The 17,542-nt window shown below is 45.3% G+C and overlaps 1 protein-coding gene across 1 annotated transcript in view; it reads left to right on the top strand.

Annotated features, from left to right (window-relative positions):
* Positions 1–17,323, top strand: part of LOC115579734 (golgin subfamily B member 1) — a 33,456-nt gene extending 16,133 nt beyond the window's left edge. The window contains 14 exon segments of the mRNA XM_030413349.1: positions 62–195; positions 843–952; positions 1,310–1,478; positions 1,562–1,666; positions 1,768–2,758; positions 2,761–13,181; positions 13,436–13,515; positions 13,756–13,792; positions 13,986–14,132; positions 14,250–14,378; positions 14,855–14,952; positions 15,051–15,143; positions 15,236–15,350; positions 15,469–17,323. Of these exon segments, the coding sequence (XP_030269209.1) occupies positions 62–195; positions 843–952; positions 1,310–1,478; positions 1,562–1,666; positions 1,768–2,758; positions 2,761–13,181; positions 13,436–13,515; positions 13,756–13,792; positions 13,986–14,132; positions 14,250–14,378; positions 14,855–14,952; positions 15,051–15,143; positions 15,236–15,350; positions 15,469–15,627 (12,788 nt within the window). The 3' untranslated portion in view covers positions 15,628–17,323.
* Positions 17,324–17,542: the final 219 nt, after the last annotated feature.

Below are 17,542 nucleotides of genomic sequence, written 5' to 3'. Positions count from 1 at the left end.
CTGTCTTTTCATTTGTTCCTGTCACACCACTTACTCCTGTTCTCCCTCCTGATGATCCCAGATGGATTGCGGTCCGTTGTGGAGGAGTTGGAGCTGGAGAGGAACCAGCTGCAGGAGCAGATCCTGAGCCTGGAGGAGCGCTGTCAAGATCTGGAGGATCGGCTGCAGCTGCAGGCCCGCATAGAGTCGTTACAGGTGACCTCACTGCACCTGACCAAAACCAACATGACATTATATCTGTTGGCCTGAAAGATTAATAAGATTTAACACTCGCACTGAAACTGTAACTGAATCATTACTTACCTGCTGATGAGTAACAGAGTAAACGATGAGTGAATTGCATGTTTCCCCTCCCGAGGATTAGGATTTTGTAACAAACCCTTCTAACACAGGTGACGTTTGATGTAGATGAAGATGAGCAGCCATTTTGGGTCTCTCAGGTGTGTTGGGTCTCTCATGTACGTGTGCGCTAGAGAGCACCTCTGGCGGTGACGGCTAATGGTGTGGTGTGTTTGTTTAATCTCAGTTTCCAAGAAATGTTTTAAGAACAGTGTTGTGTCGCAGACTCACTGGGTGTCGTTAATCACACTTCACTGCTTGACCTTGTAACTGTCAAAACAGTGAATATTAAAGTTAATTATTACCACATGAATGGGAAAATGAATATTCTGATAATATAAGTGACTTTAAAACAAACAACAGTGACATCTGATTTCAAGTCTGCATTGAAGCTGTTCTCCAGCGCGTCTGCTGTCATCGTCGTCTGTGTGCAGTGAGAATTTCTACCTCCGGTGCTTTAATTTAATCTTTATATACTGATTTTTCTTTTCCTGCCGCCACAGAACGAGTCAGAGAAACTGCAGAGCCAACTTGCCAGCGTCAGAAGTCAGCAGAGCCGAGATGCAGAGAAGCATCAGCTGCTGGTCAGCAGTCTCAACGAACAACTCAAAGGGTAAAAAATCAGTCCTGTAACCTTTAACACCATGAAAATAAATCAGAACACAACCAAAAATCTACAGCCTTTATTATCCATCTTCATATGTGGTAGTTTGTAGCGATGTTGAAGGATTGTTGTTAAACAAGTCCAACCAAAAATATGAATACAGTCATTATCTCCTCTCCCCCACGCTGATGGATAGTCAGGTGAAGAGCTTCACAGCTGTTCAGTGTTGCAGCATTCTCCTAAACAACCGAAGTAGCCGTGGATTAAAATGTGACAGAAAAATCCCCCTAAAAGTCTCCATGCTTTATTTTTAATATGTTATCGGAGTTTATTGTGACATTTATGTTTGTCTGATGTGTGTTTTAGGCTGAGTAACACTCAGGAGTGCCTGGAAAGCTCGCTCATCGAGAAGGAGAATACGTTGGCCAAGACGTCTGAGAAACTGGAGCTCATCAGCAGCCTCCGAGAATCTCTGAGCGAAAAGGAAATTCAGTTCAAAGAAGTGTCCGACAAGCTGCTTCAGACTGAGCACAGCGTAAGAGCTTTGCCTAGTTTTTATATGTTACAGTTTAATATTCAGCAACTGTTAATTTTGTTGTTTCTTTTTTTCTTGTGCAGCTTGAGAATGTTTCCAAGAAGTGCAGCAGCTCAGAGAAGCAGTGCGCTGAGATGAAGACAGAAGTTGTCGACCTCACGCAGAAGCTGAACGTGCTGAAGGAGAAGGTGTGACTTATTGGAGCATCAATCATAATATTTGCCATCACGCTGTAAATTCTCTCTCCTCACTCAAAGCTTCATTGTGTTTTTTGTCTCCTCATTTTCAGACACAAAAGCAGGAAGTCACCATAGAAACTTTACAGTCTGAGCTCGATCAGACGAACGAAGAGCTGGACAAACTAAACACCTCCTACCTGGAAGAACGAGCCCAACTCATCCATGACCTTCAGAGCTGTGAGCGGGAAATTGACAGTCTTAAAGACATCCTGTCGGAAAAGGACAAGGAGATATCAACCCTCTCTGGTAACATGGCTGAATACGCAGAACAGGTCGCCGCGCTGAAGCAGGAGCTGAAACTCAAAGAAGAGAATCTGGTGCATGTAGAAAAAGCTCTGAGTAAGGTGGAGCGGGAGGCCATGATTATCAGAGAGTCACAGAATTCAGACCAGAGCGCCCTGGATAGCAAGATGACAGAGCTGGTGGGGAACCTGAAGGATACTGAGATGGAGTTGGTCAAGGCCAAAGAGGAGAGAGAGTCTAAGGTGGCTGAGGTGGAGCTTCTGATAAAACAGACCGAGGAGGACAAGAAAACTATTCAGGACCTTCGAGGCGAGATCCAGAAACAGATCGTGGGCCATCGTAACCATCTTTCTGAATGCGAATCACACATCGGGTCTCTGAAGGAGCAGCTGACTGTTTCCACACAAAAGCTTCAGGAGTCAGAAGGACTCGTTTCACAGCTCAAGGACAAAAACACCAGCAGCGAGCAACTGCAGCAACAACTGAATGACAAAGAACAGACGTATGAAACAGAGCTCAAATCTTTAAAGGATGAACAGAACAAACTTCTGGCACAGGTGGAAAAATACAATAATGAAATGCAGACGCTGTCCAAACAACTAGAGGAGCGAGTACAGAGTGAGGAGCTCATCAAAAAGGAGGTGCAAGAGAAACTGGAAACTGTGGCATCGCTGGAGAAACAGGCCGAGGACGAGAGGCAGAAGTTCAACACTGAGCTGAAAGCTCGGGATTCAGAAAATGAGAAACTGAGCAGTGAACTTCAGAGCAAATCTGAAAACATCTCCAAACTCAAGAATGTTTTAAAGGCGTGAATGCCGAGAAGAAGCAGCTGCATGAAAAATTAAAAGGGCTGAATGAAGAGCTCGAGCTCCAGAAGCAGAACGTAAAGCAACTTAGTGAAAAGGTGACGACTGCTCTCGAACTAAACGGCAGTCTAGAGAATCAGATACAACGCCTGACAGAAGAGAAAGAGAGACTTGAAGTGGAGCTATCTCAGAGTGTCAAAACTGCTTCAGAAGTCACAGCTGAAAAGGAGTCGCTGCAAGCAAAAATATCAATGTTGGAAACACAGTTCTCACAAAACAACACAATAATTGAAAAGCTACAAAAAGATAAGCAGGAACTGACTATAAGAGCTGACGAGGTCAACAGAGTTCTGGAGCAAAGCAAACACTCGAACTCAGAGATTCTGCTGGAAAAGACAAATGAATGTAATAATCTCAACCAGTTACTCAGGGAGAGGGAGGAGACGGTGGCACGACTGCAGGAGCGAGTGCAGAGTTTGACTTCTACAGCAGACCAGCTGCAGCGTGACGTGGCAGAAAGAGAGAAGACGGTCAGTGACCTCCGAGCTCAAACAGAAGCCCAACGACACCAGCAGGCAGAACTCCAGCAAACACTGTCTCTGCTTCGAGAACAGGAATGCAGTCTGAAGTCTAGTTTAACAGAGAAGGATTCAGTGTTGAAAGAGAACCAAAGTTTGCAGAGCGAAGTTGCAGAGAAGGAAAATATTGTATCCAAACTTCAGGCAGAAGCTGAATCGCTGAATGAAGAACTCTCAAAACTTCGCCAGCAAATTGAAGACAAAGAAGGAACGTTGAAAAAAGCAAAACAACAGTGTCAAAAACACAAAGACAAACTAAACGATACAAACAAAACTGTAAAGTCTCTGCGTGAGCAAATCAGTGTCATGGAGGAAAATGCCAGAAGGCTGGAGTCTGAAGCAGAGCTGAGGAAAACAGAGCTGGATAACTTAAACCGCTCCATCCAGGCGGCGACGGAGGAAAACCAGCAACTTCGTGCTGCTTGTGAATCCAGAGAAAAGGAACTCGCTCAACAGACACAGGTTCTCTCTGACCTCGACGGACGGCTGAAGGCCACATTGGAACAAAACTCAAGTTTGAGTGTGAAGATCAGCAGCCTGACAGAAACTAATCAGAGACTACAGGAGGAGTTGGCACAGAACGTCAAATCAGTTTCTGAGCTAACCACAGAGAGGAAGTCACTCCAAGAACAAAACGTAGAGATTCAGAAAACAACAGACGGACTGTTGAAGGAAAAGAAGACGCTGACGGCTGCAGCAGACGAGTTAAAGAAGATCCTGGAGGACAGCGAGCTGTCGAACTCTGCAGGTTTACTCGAGAAAACGAATGAATGTGCTAATCTGTCAAAAACGTTAACGGAGAGAGAAGAACAACTTCAGAGTCTACGAGAGCAAGTTGATGGTTTTAAAAAGCAAGTTAGTCAACTCAGCGCGTCCCTGAGTGAGAGAGAACAGACTGTGTCAGAACAGAATTCACAGTTAGAAGCTCAGCAGAACCAACTGCTGCAACTTCAGGATACCGTCTCCATGCTGCAGGAACAAGGATCTGTCCTCAAGTCAGGGCTAATTGAGAAAGACTCCCTGCTTCAGCAGAAAACAGAGGAATGCAGCGTTTATCAGAATGAAGTCACGATACAGAAAACTCTCGTATCGCAGATGCAGAGTGAGGTACAGACACTCAGGCAGGAGTACTCAGAGGCGAAACAGCAGATAGAGCAGAAAGAACAGACATTAAAAGACGTAACAAATGAGTTTCAGCACCACAAAGACGAGCTGAACAAACGAAACGAATCAGTGATTTCACTCAGCAGCCAACTCGGCGCCATGAATGAGAATGCTGCAGAGATGGAGGCTGAAATTACCAACCTGAGGACTTCTGTGGCGAAGCTCACGGCAGAAAACAGTCAGCTAACACAGGAGGGAGAGCAAAGGAAGGCAGAGATAATAGATTTTAACGATAACATTCAAGCACTGAACGAGCAGAATGCAAAATTGAAATCTGAATTACAGAATAGAGTGACAGAGCTGTCGGAAGTGAAAGAAGACGTCACACGTCTCAAAACGTTGTGCTCAGAGAACGAGGAGCTTTATCTGACCATGCAAAAGAAAGATGACTCCCTGAAACAGCAGGAAGGTTTAATCCAGCAGCTCAACAGCAGGATTGTGGAGCAGCAGGAGCAGCTGAAACTGAAGGAAGATGACAATAACAGTTTAGGTGCAAAAGTTTCAGAGCTTGAAGATTCTGTCGGTAAACTGAGAGGTCAAGTTGACAGTCTCACTTCAGAGTCATCCGAACTGAGAAATACTTTGGAGAAGAAGGAACAGACGAGCCTCGAATATCAAAGTCATTCTGCAGCTGCTGTTGAAAATCTCAATTCAAGTCTACAAGCCAAAGAGGCCGAATGTGAGAGCTTGAAAGAGCAGATTTCACACCTCGAGGAATCGGTCACAAAGCTCGACAACAACCTCCGAGTGCAAATATCTGAAGTGGAAAATCTGAGAAAGGCCTTGGAAGAAAAAGAAGCAGCTTTTTCAGACCAGTCGAAGTCTCTGCAGGACGTTCAGAGGAGAGCAGACGAGGCTCTGCTCTTCAAATCTCAGTTCACAGAAAGCACAGAGTTGGTGTCACAGCTACAGAGTCAAATTCAGTTACTGTCCGCTGAGTCTGTAAACCTCAAGAAGTCAGCAGAGGAAACACAAAGTGCCTTCAACAACCTGCAAGAGAAGTACGCTGCTAACTTAGAGGAGTCGCAAGATATGAGAAAACAACTGGCACAAAGATCTGATGAGGTGTCCAAACTTCAGACGTTATTGGAAGATGCTAATAAGGAACAACAGGCAGCAAAGTCCACCATAGAATCACTGAGAAGTGAATTATCTACGATCCATCTTAAACTAGAGGAAACAGCAGACCTGAACTCCAGTCTGTCGAAAGAAAAAGACGAAGCTTTTGCTTCACACGAACAGAGCGTGTCGCTGCTGACTGTCGAAATAGAAAGACTCAAATCACAACATCTTCACGTTGTGGCACAAATGAATGCGCTGACAGAGAACCTGGAGCAGAGGGAAATGGCTCTCCATGCAATCAACAATCAGTACACATCTCAGGCCAAACACACGTCTCAGCTGGTTTCAGAAATGCAAAGACTAGAAGAGCAGAATAAGAGATTAAACGAGGAGATGAGTCTGTCAAAGGAAGAGCACCAGAAGCTTCTCACAGCTGTTAGAAAGGAAAACACACATTTACAAGAGGAGCTTAGAAAAGTGTTCGCAGAAAAGGAAGAGCTGGAAAGGACGCATCATCAGGTGTGGGCGTCGCAGGTTCAGATGGAGCAGCAGTCCAGCAGCATGAAGGAAATAATGGAGGAAACGATGTCCGAGAAGAAGAGCCTGCAAGCAAAGGTTAGTGCCCGAGACGAGGAACTTTCTCGATTAAAAGAAAACATTCAAAAGATAGAACAAATTCTGCAGGACTCTGAGAGGGAGTGGCTGTTAGTTCTGGATAGAGAAAAACAGGATAAGAATCTACTCGCTGAACAATTACAAAGTGTTGAGAATGAGATGAAGTCTAAAGATGTTAAAGTTAACGCTTTGAAGCAAGACTTGGACAGTTTGCAGGAGAAGCTAGCAGAGGCCTCGTCTGCAGTTAGACAGGGCTCGGATCAGCTGAGCGCCAAAGAGTCGGAGGCGTCAGCATCCAGGATTCAACTTGAGAAGGTGTTAACATCCGTTCAGGAAAAAGATCGTGACAACGTTAAACTGCAACAGGCTCTTAAAGCTGCAGAACATGAGCTACTAAACCTTTTAGCAGGAAAAAAAGATTCTGATAAAGATTCCTCGTCACCAACCACATCTGAGAGATCAGCTGCTGTAAACACAGAGAAGGCCTCCTTACAGGACATGATCAAACATTTACAAGAAGGTCATCAGTCTCAGGTAGCTGCTTTGAAAAATGAGTTGGATACGACCGTCACACAGTTACAAAGAACACAAAAAACACTAAATGAAAGAGAGAGGACGAATGAGGAGAGGAGTCAACAAGTCGTTCTTTTGCAAGAGATGGTGGAGCAGCTCCACACTCAGCTCCACGCTGAAGAAGAGAAGGTGAGAGAAGCTTCTGTCAAACACTCGTCTGCCAACAGCGAATCACAAGCTAAAGATGAACAGATCAACTGCATGAGCATTCAGATAAGTCAGCAGAAGGAATTACTTGCTGGACTAAGTCAGCAGTTGAGGGATAAAGACGCGTCTATCGCTCAAGTCATGGAGGCCGCCTCGAACGAGAGAATGAAACTCGGCGAGGAAAAAACATCTTTACAAGTGCAATTAGAAAGCTTGGAGCAGGAACACGAAACCTCCATGAAGAGGCTGGAAGAGATTTCACAGCAGTTACAGGAACAAATTTCACAATCTCAGCGTGAAATTGAGACGAAGAACTCGGAGAAACTGGAGCTGATTAAAGAAAACGACGCTACGAAGAGCGAACTCGCCAAGGTGTCCAAAGAAAAAGACGCAGCAAAGAAGAAGCTTCAGGCGGCTCTCATTGTTAGAAAGGATCTGTTGAAAAGAATTGAGCAATATGAAAACCAAAAAGAAGAGAGTGTGAACATTAAAACTGAGGTTTCTCTTCTACAGGATCAGTTACAGGAAGTGACTAATCAAGCTCAGGCTGCCGCAAAAACATATGAGGAGAACGTTTCTCTTCTTGAAAAGAAAGTTTTTGATCACAAAACAGAAAGTCAAAGACTTGAGGAACAGCTGCAGTCAGAAAAACACGTTTTTGAAGCCGCGTTAAACGAGAAAGAAGCTTGTTTGTCAGAAACTTTGCAAACACTGAGTGAGAAAAGCTTCCTTATCGAGCAGCTGCAGTCCAGCGCTGCTGACAGAGACGAAGCATTCGAGCAGGAGAAAAACAGCTGGATGCAGAAGTTAGATGAACTTCAAAATGAAATCCAGACATGTAAAGATGAGCTGAAGGACAAATCTTCAGCCTCTGCTGGTGCTGTCGATTTAGAAAATGAGCTTGCGCAGCTAAAGCATGAAAAGGCGATGCTGCAGAAAAAGGCCCAGGCTGCTTTGCTGGCACGCAAAGAGACGATGAAGAAAGCTCAAGAAAATGAAAGGAAATTAACTCAGGAACTCGCTGAACTGAAAGACGACTACAAAGCTCTTTTGGAACAACGCTGTCAGCAGACGAACGAGCTGAACGCTGTCCAGTTAAACTTTGACGAGAAGGTCCGGGAGCTGGAGGACCTCCGGAAAACCTCTTTGTCCAACCTGGATGAACTGGACACTTTAAGACAGCTTGTTGAGGAGAGGGATAAAACTCTGAGAGATTTGAAGATGTCTCTGGCTGAGAAGGAGAGTCAGTGCCACTCGCTTTCAAACTTGCAGACAGAACTAGAAAACGTTAAATCCAAACTGGAGATCGTGTCTCTTGAGATGGCAGGTAAAGATGAGGCTCTCGTAGTCGTGGAGCAAAGAGAAGAAGCTTTGAAATCCAAACTTCACATGATGGAGTGTGACTTGGAGAAAGCTCATGCAGACGTAAAAGAGAAAACAGAAGAAGTTGTGAAATATCAGGAAACAATTAAAGCTGCTGAGCTGAAGACTCAACAGGAGAAACAAGCTTTATATGATGAACAACTCGCCTTGGAGACTCAGCTGAGAAACTCTGAGTCTGCGCTGGAGCGACAAATACAAGCAAATGAAGAAAAATGTAAAGTGTTGATGGAAGAAAACAAGGAGCTTCTGGCACAAAGTAATCAACTGAAACAGGAGCTCGAGACAACAGCTGGTTTAGTTGCACAAAAGTCTTTGGAAGTTTCAACCATTCAAAAGACGTTAGCAGAAACACGGCAGCAGCTCAGTGACGACAAAGATGTTCTGACTGAGGAGCTCCAAAAAGTAAAACTGCACTGTACTGAAAAAGAGACGAGTTTGAATTTGTTAATTCAAGAAAAAGAAAATGCTTTTAGATTAATCGATGAGCTCAGAGACGAAGTGACGACGCTGAAAGAGCAGCTGGATGTAAAGATGGAAGATGTAAACAAAGAAGACGTGTGTTCATCTTGCAAAAGTGCTGAAAACTTTGAATTGAAACTAAAAGAGAGAAATGATGCTTTGTTGGTGTCTCAGGCTCAAGTTTCAGAAAAGGAAGAATTAATTGCTGCACTTGAAGTGCAACTACAGCAGCAAATGAAAACACATGAAAGTGCCCTCGAGAGGATGAGAACCGAAGCTGTCCAGCTTCAGAAATCTCAAGTCGACGGCGCCAAAGTGAACGATCAGGACAGCCAGAACAAAATTTCTCTCCTAACCAGGAAACTTCAAGCAGCTTTAGTTTCTAGGAAAGAACTGCTGAAGGAAAATGCAGCTCTGAAGGAAGAAGTGGAGAAACTGTCGGCCAAATACGAAGTTAAAGCAGCCGAGTTCCAGGAGCTGGAACGACACAATGTGGACCTGAAAAGCTCGGTGTCATCTCTGAACAAGGAGAAGGACAATCTCAGCACCAAGGTCGATGGCATCCTCAACGATAACCACAGCCTGTCAGCAGCCTGTGACAGCCTGAAACACACCATAGAAAACATCACCCAGCAGAAGAAGGCCTTTTCCTGCCAGCTCGAATCTCTGAAGGACTCTCAGACGGACGAGCTGTCCAAGTGGAAGTCAAAGCACGCCGAGCTGAAACAAGAGTACGAGTCTCTCTTACAAGCTTATGAAAATGTGAGCAGTGAAATGGACAAGATGAGACAGCTTTTAGAGGGGGCCAAGCGAGACCGACAGGAAGCCCACAGAAAGATCCACAAACATGAGACTGAGATGGAGATTCTGGAGAAGCACGCTCAAGAGGTGGAGGAAGAATACGGGAGAATTAAAGAGAGGATGCACGAATTATCCGAAGAGAGGCAACAGAAGATTGAGAAGCTGGAGGACGAGAATCAGAAAACTAGAAAAGAGCTTGTTGAGCTCGAAGAAAACCATAAAAAGACGATGAGCAAACTCAATGATAGAAATCAACAACTGGAGGAGGAGATTTGCAAAGTTAAAGTTTCGTCAGAGGAGCTCAGAGAGAAACTTACTGAGCTACAGGCTGAAAGTAACCAGCTGGCAGAGAAGCTTGAAGAATCTAGCTGTTCGTTGGAAAAGAAGCACTTGGAATCAAACACATACACAGACAACATGCAGCTTAAACTGGATGAAGCACTGAGTTTGAATAATTCACTGACGGCGCAGATCGAGGCCCAGAAGACAGAACTCGGTGCTCAGTTGGAAATCAGCGACTTGTTACAGAAGGAGAAGCAAAACCTTTCTGAAAGATTTGAGAAGATACAGAATGATCATGAGTCGCAGCTGGGAAAGAAAGACGACGTCATTAAAGAGCTCAAAGATAAAATCAACAGACACAACCAGGAGACGATCAGCCTGAACGAGAAGGTGAGGATCCTGGAGGACGACAAGTCTCTCCTGCAGGAGGAGCTCGAAAACGTTCAAGAGATTTCAGACAAAGTCAAAAATGAAAATGAATATTTGGAGACGGTGATTCTCAAAAACTCTGAGAAGATCGACGAGCTGACCGAGTCAATCGCTGTCCTGCAAACCCAAAACACGCAGCTGTCCTCTCAGCTGGCCGCGAGTAAAGAGATGAGCGACCAAGTTCGTCAAGAGAAAGAACAGGAGCAGCTCAAATTAGTACGAGAGTTTGAGGAGAAACTCAAGACGGTTCAGAGAGGCAACGAGGGCTCCAAGAACGTGAAGAAAGAACTGCAGGAGCTCCTGAAAGAAAAGCACCAGGAGATAAATCAGCTGCAGCAGAACTGCATCAAATACCAGGAAGTGATTTTAGATCTGGAGAGCTCTTTGAAGACGTCGCGGTCAGCCGTCGAACACCTGGAGAGAGAAGTGAAGAAAGGCGCAGAGAAAATATCAGTCTTAGTGGAGAGAAGTAACCAAGCTGACGCTGAGCTGATGACACACAAGAATCTGCTGCAGCAGGCCACAGAAAAGATTCAGACTGTCGAGTCTGAAAGAGACCGGCTGACTCTCGACTTAACACAAAGACAAAAGTTAGAAGAACAGGAGAAAGTGACAAGATCACAACAAAGCACAGATGAGAAACAATTCAATACCTATATGGAGAATCAGTTTGTGTTGCAGCAACAGATAGAAGAGCTGAGAGGCTTAAAAGATCAAGAAAGTCAAAATGTGAACGAGCTGAGGCAGCAGCTGGACTCTCAACATCTACAGATCAGCACTCTGAAACGAGCAGCTGAGACGTCGGAGGCCAAGCTGTCGGCTTTATCTGCCACTCCTCAAGGTGCAGACGCTTCTAAACTCTGGAATAGTTTGTTCCAGAAGACGTTACACGAGAAAGATAACCAGCTCCTCGAACAGGGTTTTGTGATCAAACGGTTCCTGGAAGACATCAGAGTGAAAGACAAAGAGGTGAATGAACTACGAGTGACCAAGTCGAGACTGGAGAGGACGCTGAATGAATACTCTGTGGCTGCCGCTGCTCAGCAGAGGCAGGTGTTTGTCATGAGCGCGAGCAACGCCGAGCTCACCGAGACTGTGGAGCTCATGACCGTGCAGATAAAGGAGCTTAGTGCGCACGTTGAAAGAATAGAACAAGATAAAAACGCTGTGAACCGACAGCTTGCTGACAAAGAAGATCTGATCTCCCAACTGCAGCTAAATCTTCAGCAAACAGAGAAGATAAATGCAGATTCTGATGCTCAGCTGCTGCATTTACAGGCTGTGAGTGACAAACTTCAGGCTGACTTTGAGAAGCAGGAGGGAATCTCTCTGCAACTGAAAACGCTCCTCCAGAGCAAAGATGCTGAGATCTCCTCTTTGCTGTCCTGCAGAGACGGACAGATGTCAGGATATCTGGAACAGCTCCAGGCTAACTATCGCTCCCAGGCGTCAGTGTACGAGGACAGGTTAGCTTCGTCACGCTACCAAAGAGAAAAGGCTGACAAAGAGCTGAGAGCGCTCGAAGCCAAGGTCAGAAGTCTGCAAATTAAAGTCAACAGGTCAGCACAGGAAAAGGAGCAGATGGCCGCTAAGATGGAGTCGTTCAAGAACTCGATGGTGTCTTTACAGAGCGAACGCGAGCGGCTGATGTCAGAATACAGAATACTGGAAGCGAAGAGTCAGTTAGGGTTGACAGGTAAAGAGGGCGGTCCTGACGGGGAAGGTGGTGCCGCCAAAGGCCTCAAACATGAAATAAGGAAGTTGTTACATCAAATGGATGATCTGAATTCTGAGAACGCGATGCTCAGGGCGCAGCTGGTTCGCTACAGAGAGGATCTGAATCAGGTTTTATCTCTGAAGGACAACCAGCTGAAGGTGCTGCTGAAGAAGCAGCAGGACGTGATCAAAACCCTTGAAAACCAAAAGGCCGCAGCTGAGAAGCAGCAGAGAGTGTCGCGGTTAGAACTCCAGAAGGAAGAAGAGGCGAGCAATACTTTAAAAGCAGAGATTTCTAAACTCAAAGCTCAGGTGTCGACACAGGAAGCTGATATATTAACTCTGAAACAGGAGAGAGTCGCTACGAGTGAAGGCAGAGTGATCGCTGATCTGCAGGAAGCTGTCGCAGCCAAAGCAGCCGAATGTAATGACCTCCAGCAAAAGCTTCTCTCTCAGAAAACCCTGACCGAGGAGCTCAAGGACAAAATGCAGCTGGTGGAAAATGAGACAAACAAGAAGCTGGGCGAGGCGGAGGACAAATACAACAGTGAGCTGGACGCCTTCGAGCGCGAGGTGGATGTGATGAGAAACGAGCGGGAGACGGCTGATCAGCGGGTGGCGGAGCTCGCAAAAGACCAACTGGAGGTGGAGCAACAGTTATCAGAAGCCAGAACACAAAGCAAAGACCTGAGGGCTCAAAATGAGTCGCTGTGCAAAGCCATGGCTGCTCTGCAGAACGACCGAGACCAGCTCATCGAAGACTTCAAGACCCTGAGGAACCGATACGACGAGGAACTGAGAGAGACTCAGGCAGCCCTCAACAAGGTCGAGCGCAGTCTGCAGGATGCCACCTCGGACTTGGCGATGTTTGCCAAGGAGAGAGACGTCCTTGTTCACAAGTTAAAAGCTTTAGAGAGCAAAGACGTGCCCGCAGAGCTGAACAAGCTGTTGGACGAGCTGTCGAAGGCTTTGTCAGAGAAGGAAAGGGAACTGAAGCAGGTCGTCCTGGAGAACGGCACATACAGCAGGCAGCTATCAGCGTTCTCCAGATCCATGGCCAGCCTCCAAAACGATCGTGACAGGTTGATGGACGAGTTGAGCGGCGCCAGAAGAGTGGTAGAGTCCAGGCAGGAGTCCAGCCCAGAGAGGGTGGAAAAATCAAAAGGAAGTGGCGTCAGTGCCCTCCAGAATGAGAGCGATGGGCCGGTAAGTCGACTCATCGGCTGTAGTTTGAGTTTGGCTGCTGCTTGCTCTTCATCTCTGCTGTGTTTCATTTTGTGGAAAGCATGCAGGTCGAGTTTGTTCTTCATCGGTACCATCGCTTTGACTTGCACGGTGTTCTTTTTTTGTGGGAATGTAAATATTCTGATGTCTGTGAAAATCTCTGCTTGACAAACAAAAACAAAACAATGTTTTAAACAATATAATATAGTAAGACTTTTATTCTTTGTTCATTTCAGGAGAGTCAGAAGATGCAAACCTACGGAGCGCCACCTGAGAGAGAAACCAGCAGCCACCAGGAGGAAACCACCGAGCTGAGGTAAAAGATGACGACAAGTAAAGAAATATTACACGTGTGTTCTTAAAAAGTAACTGTGAACATTTCAGTCACCTCTGATGGTAAAAGTCGGACCTTCCTTGTAGGTTGCACAGTTCATAGTTTGTTGGACCGCAGCTGGTGATTAAAGATGTGATACGAAAGGAAGCGATGTGTGTCGGCAAACAAGACTGAATGAGAAATTAAAAATGATTGCTTATGATTCTTTTTTGTGTTACGTAGGTCTGACACAGAGAGGACGGACACACTGCCAGTCAAGGTACTTTACACGTTCTGTGTTGATCTGAAAACTACATGATCTGTGTCGTAGTTGTGTTTTTTTGTACTTCTGATGTGTGTAAATGTTGTATTTGTTTATCATAATTGCCCGACCAACAATTCTTTTCATTGTTGATTAATCTGTTGATTATTTCTCCATTTTTCATGGTGTTTTTCTTCCTTTTGTCTGACAGGAAACAGTCGTCCTGGCAGGTCAGAGTGGGACGGACGAGGTGTTGAGTCGTCTGGAGGCGGAGAGGATGCAGCTCCACAGAGACCTGCAGCGCTGCATGTACGAGATCCAGCAACGAGACCACTACCTCCATCAGCTCAACACCAAGGTAGGAAACAGCTGGAACACATCAGGAGCTGCAGCTAAAACACTGACGGTTTTGCTGTCGTGTGAGATGAAGGCAAACTTTGTAAGCATTTATGTGAAACACCCGCTACGTTTTCAGTTCCAGCAGGTCACGGAGGAGAAAGGTTCTGTTGCAGCTCAGCTGAGGGCCGTTTCTCAAACCCTGAGGGACACTCAGAACCGCTGCCACTGGCTGGAAGGACAAGTCCAAGTCCAAGGCCAGGCTCAGGTAGACGATCCAGAACATGTTCATGTCTGCTGCTGAAGTAGATTTTTGTTTTCCAACATAAAGCATCAGCCTGTATCTTCCATCCAAATTTGTTTTTGACATCAGATTTAAGAAATGTAAGAGAGATAGTTCAGTTTCTCATCCTCGGATCGTTAAATGCTGATGTTTTGGGACGGCAGCTGAACTCAAAGCGTCATGATGTGATCACAGGAAGAGACTCAACACTCAGTCTTCTGTAGCTTAAAGCAGCCAGGTGGCAACTTAACGTTCACAGTTGATGAATTGATGTCTGTGAACAGGTTCTTCTGAATTCTGTAGAATATGACTGATGTTTATGATTTAGTCACTTTTTTATGCAGCTTGTATATTGTGTATACTGTATATTGTGTTCTTGTGGCATTGAACTGATATATCAGTAGGTTAAAGTTACGTCTTCTGTCCCTTCTGATTCCTGTAATGTGTGTCTTCACCACCAGGGGTCAGTGTACGCTGAGGTCGCACCTGGAGCTCCCCAGGAGAGGAGCAACGACTCCATCACCACTGAGACGGCTGAAGTCGGTCAGCTCAGAGAGAGGTGAGGAGTCTCGAGCTTGTGTTTCTGTAGTCCTGTGAGATATTCTCAGTCGGTCACAGATTGTTTGAGCTCTTGGTTTCTTTCTCTCGTGTGTTCAGGCTGCTGGAGCTGGAACAGAGTCTGACTGAGGAGAGAGCGAGGAGAGAGACGACGGAGGAGGCTCTGCGTCTGTCTGAGGACAGAGCGAAGAGGTGAGACACGTATTCATTCATCTGTCTGTCTGTCTCTGTCGTTCACACACACACACATATATAAATCCGTCCTGAATGCGTTTGTGTTGCAGCGTTGGTTCTGGTCTGTCCAGAGACAGCCCGAGAGACTTCAGCATCGAGATGGAGACAGAGGAGGAGTGGGAAGCTCTGAGTCTGAACCCAAACCAGCCTCTGATAACACGAAAGGTGAACAACAGAGAGCTATAAATTAAAGTTATAAATGATATCTCAGATTCAGATACAGCAGTGTGATGATGATGTGGCTGAGGCGGTTTACCTGACTGTGTTCTGTTCGGACCTCCAGGTGAAAGGTGGCGTGGTGGCGTGCCGGCGGTGGCTCAGAGGGCGGAGCCTCTACTTCTCCAGGCTGCTGACGAGTCGCGCACGCTCTCGATATTTCTTCCTGGCCTACTTACTCACGATCCACGTCCTCGTCCTCATGTGCCTGACCGGTGCGCTGTAGCACCAGAACACAGCGGCTTTATGTTCTGTCTGTGTGTGAAGCATGAGAACACCTGTGTACACCTGTGTACACCTGTGTACACCTGCCAGGCTGATGTCATCACATTCTGCTAGGTAGATAGATGCTAACAACAGCCAGGCAGTTCACATGTTAAAGGGATAGTTCACCCAAAAATGAAGACATCCTCTCCTCCCTCCTGATGATATAAAGTCAGGTGAAGTGTTGAAGTCCACAGAACAGTTCTGGAGCTTCACAGTGAAACAGAGTCGTGTTCTGCTAAACAACTGGACTGTTCTGTGGAGAACGACACTTCACCTGACTTCATATCAACAGGAGGAGAGAATGATTCAGTCTTTGTGTGAAATGTTCCCTTCAAAACTGACTTCAGATGGAATCCTCCACAAGATGTACTGACATTTTTATTTATGTTGTTTTTTTATGAGACTGAACACGGAGAAATTCGCTTATTGTTTTTCTTTAAGTGTTTAAATGTAAATCACGCCTTAAAGCATGATGCTCCACTTCTTTCCTGCTGTTGTTTCTCAGTAGTCGCTGGTGGATTCTTTAATAATTTCGGCGTGTTGCCAACGGTTCATTGTTCTGAGATCCAAAACAGAAAGGAGACGAGGAGAGAGACTTTTGACAGAAATCCTCAAGCTGAGTTTAAGACGGAAGGACTTGAACTTGGATGTAACTCTTATGTAAAAACCTAAGAAGGTTCAGAAAGCCATATCCATTGTGGGTTAACACTACTGTATAAATCTTGTTTTTGCATCTCCTCTCCTGAGCTGAGGAGAACAGGAACAAACATGCAAACGTCCCGTCTGTCTGTCAGAACCTGTTTGCTTTACATCCACATCACAACTCTCAGCACCAGCTGCTGCTTTCCTGCCTGCCTGGTTTCATAACTTGCACATAATCGTGATGCTGAGTTAAAACTATGCACTGAAACTCCAAATGTGTATATAATCATCTCATATAAGCTCAGAAGCACTACACCTCTCCCACTCCCTCCTGTTCCCTTTAACTGTAAAGCCAAAGGTGTTTGGATTCTCACCTCGGCGGTTTGAATAAGTGCTCTCGTGCCCGTTAAACTAAGTGGGAGACGACGATTTCACGATATCTGAAAGTTTGAATCCGGTCTCACAGTTTGCCATTGAAAATGGACTGCAGAAAGAAGCAGAGTATATGAAAGTACATTCTGTACGTATTTATGGTTTTCTGTATTTATGTGTGCTGCACAGTATCTGTCACAGACTGTATGTATGTATATACACATTTCTATCTTCTCTGCCTGTACATTTCTTCTTTGATTGTTAAGAGTTTGAAAATGTGCCGGTAAAGAGACGAGTGGAGATGTGTGACAGAAGAAAAGGTGTGAAAGATGCTCTCTGGCTTGTTTATTGATATTTTGTAGAACTCTATACGGCTGCTGGTGAGTTTGTGGGACGCTGTGATAATGATCTGTACATAAAAGTGTGATTGATGGACGAAACGATGAACTGAATCTATTTATGAAAAAAGGTGAACTACTGAAAAATGTCGGCATATTTTCTCTACTGCCACTGTTTTTAAGAGATAGTGACGCTGTCGCCTTTTGATGACATCAGGCTGAACTCGGTGCAATAACCTGTCAGGTGAACTTTCTCACCCGCTACCATCTGCAGAGACATTTAATAAAGCTTGTTGGACTTTTCTTTTCTTCTCACATGACGTGTGTTTCTAACAGGCTGTGGTTCCATCTGATTGATTGATTGATTGAATCTAAATATTCATGCGCTCGGAGCTGCTTGTGGTTGAAGTTCAGCATCATAAAGCAGCTTCAGAAAGTACTCAGACTTCTTGTGGTGAAGATTTGATTTGAAATGGATTAGATTGACTTTTTCTACTGACTGCTCATTTTTCACATTTATTA

This window comes from Sparus aurata, chromosome 4 (genome assembly GCF_900880675.1).
Source record: "Sparus aurata chromosome 4, fSpaAur1.1, whole genome shotgun sequence".
NCBI lineage: Eukaryota > Metazoa > Chordata > Actinopteri > Spariformes > Sparidae > Sparus > Sparus aurata.
Note: the sequence above shows the minus strand (reverse complement) of the source record. Positions and strands in the feature narration are given on the sequence as shown.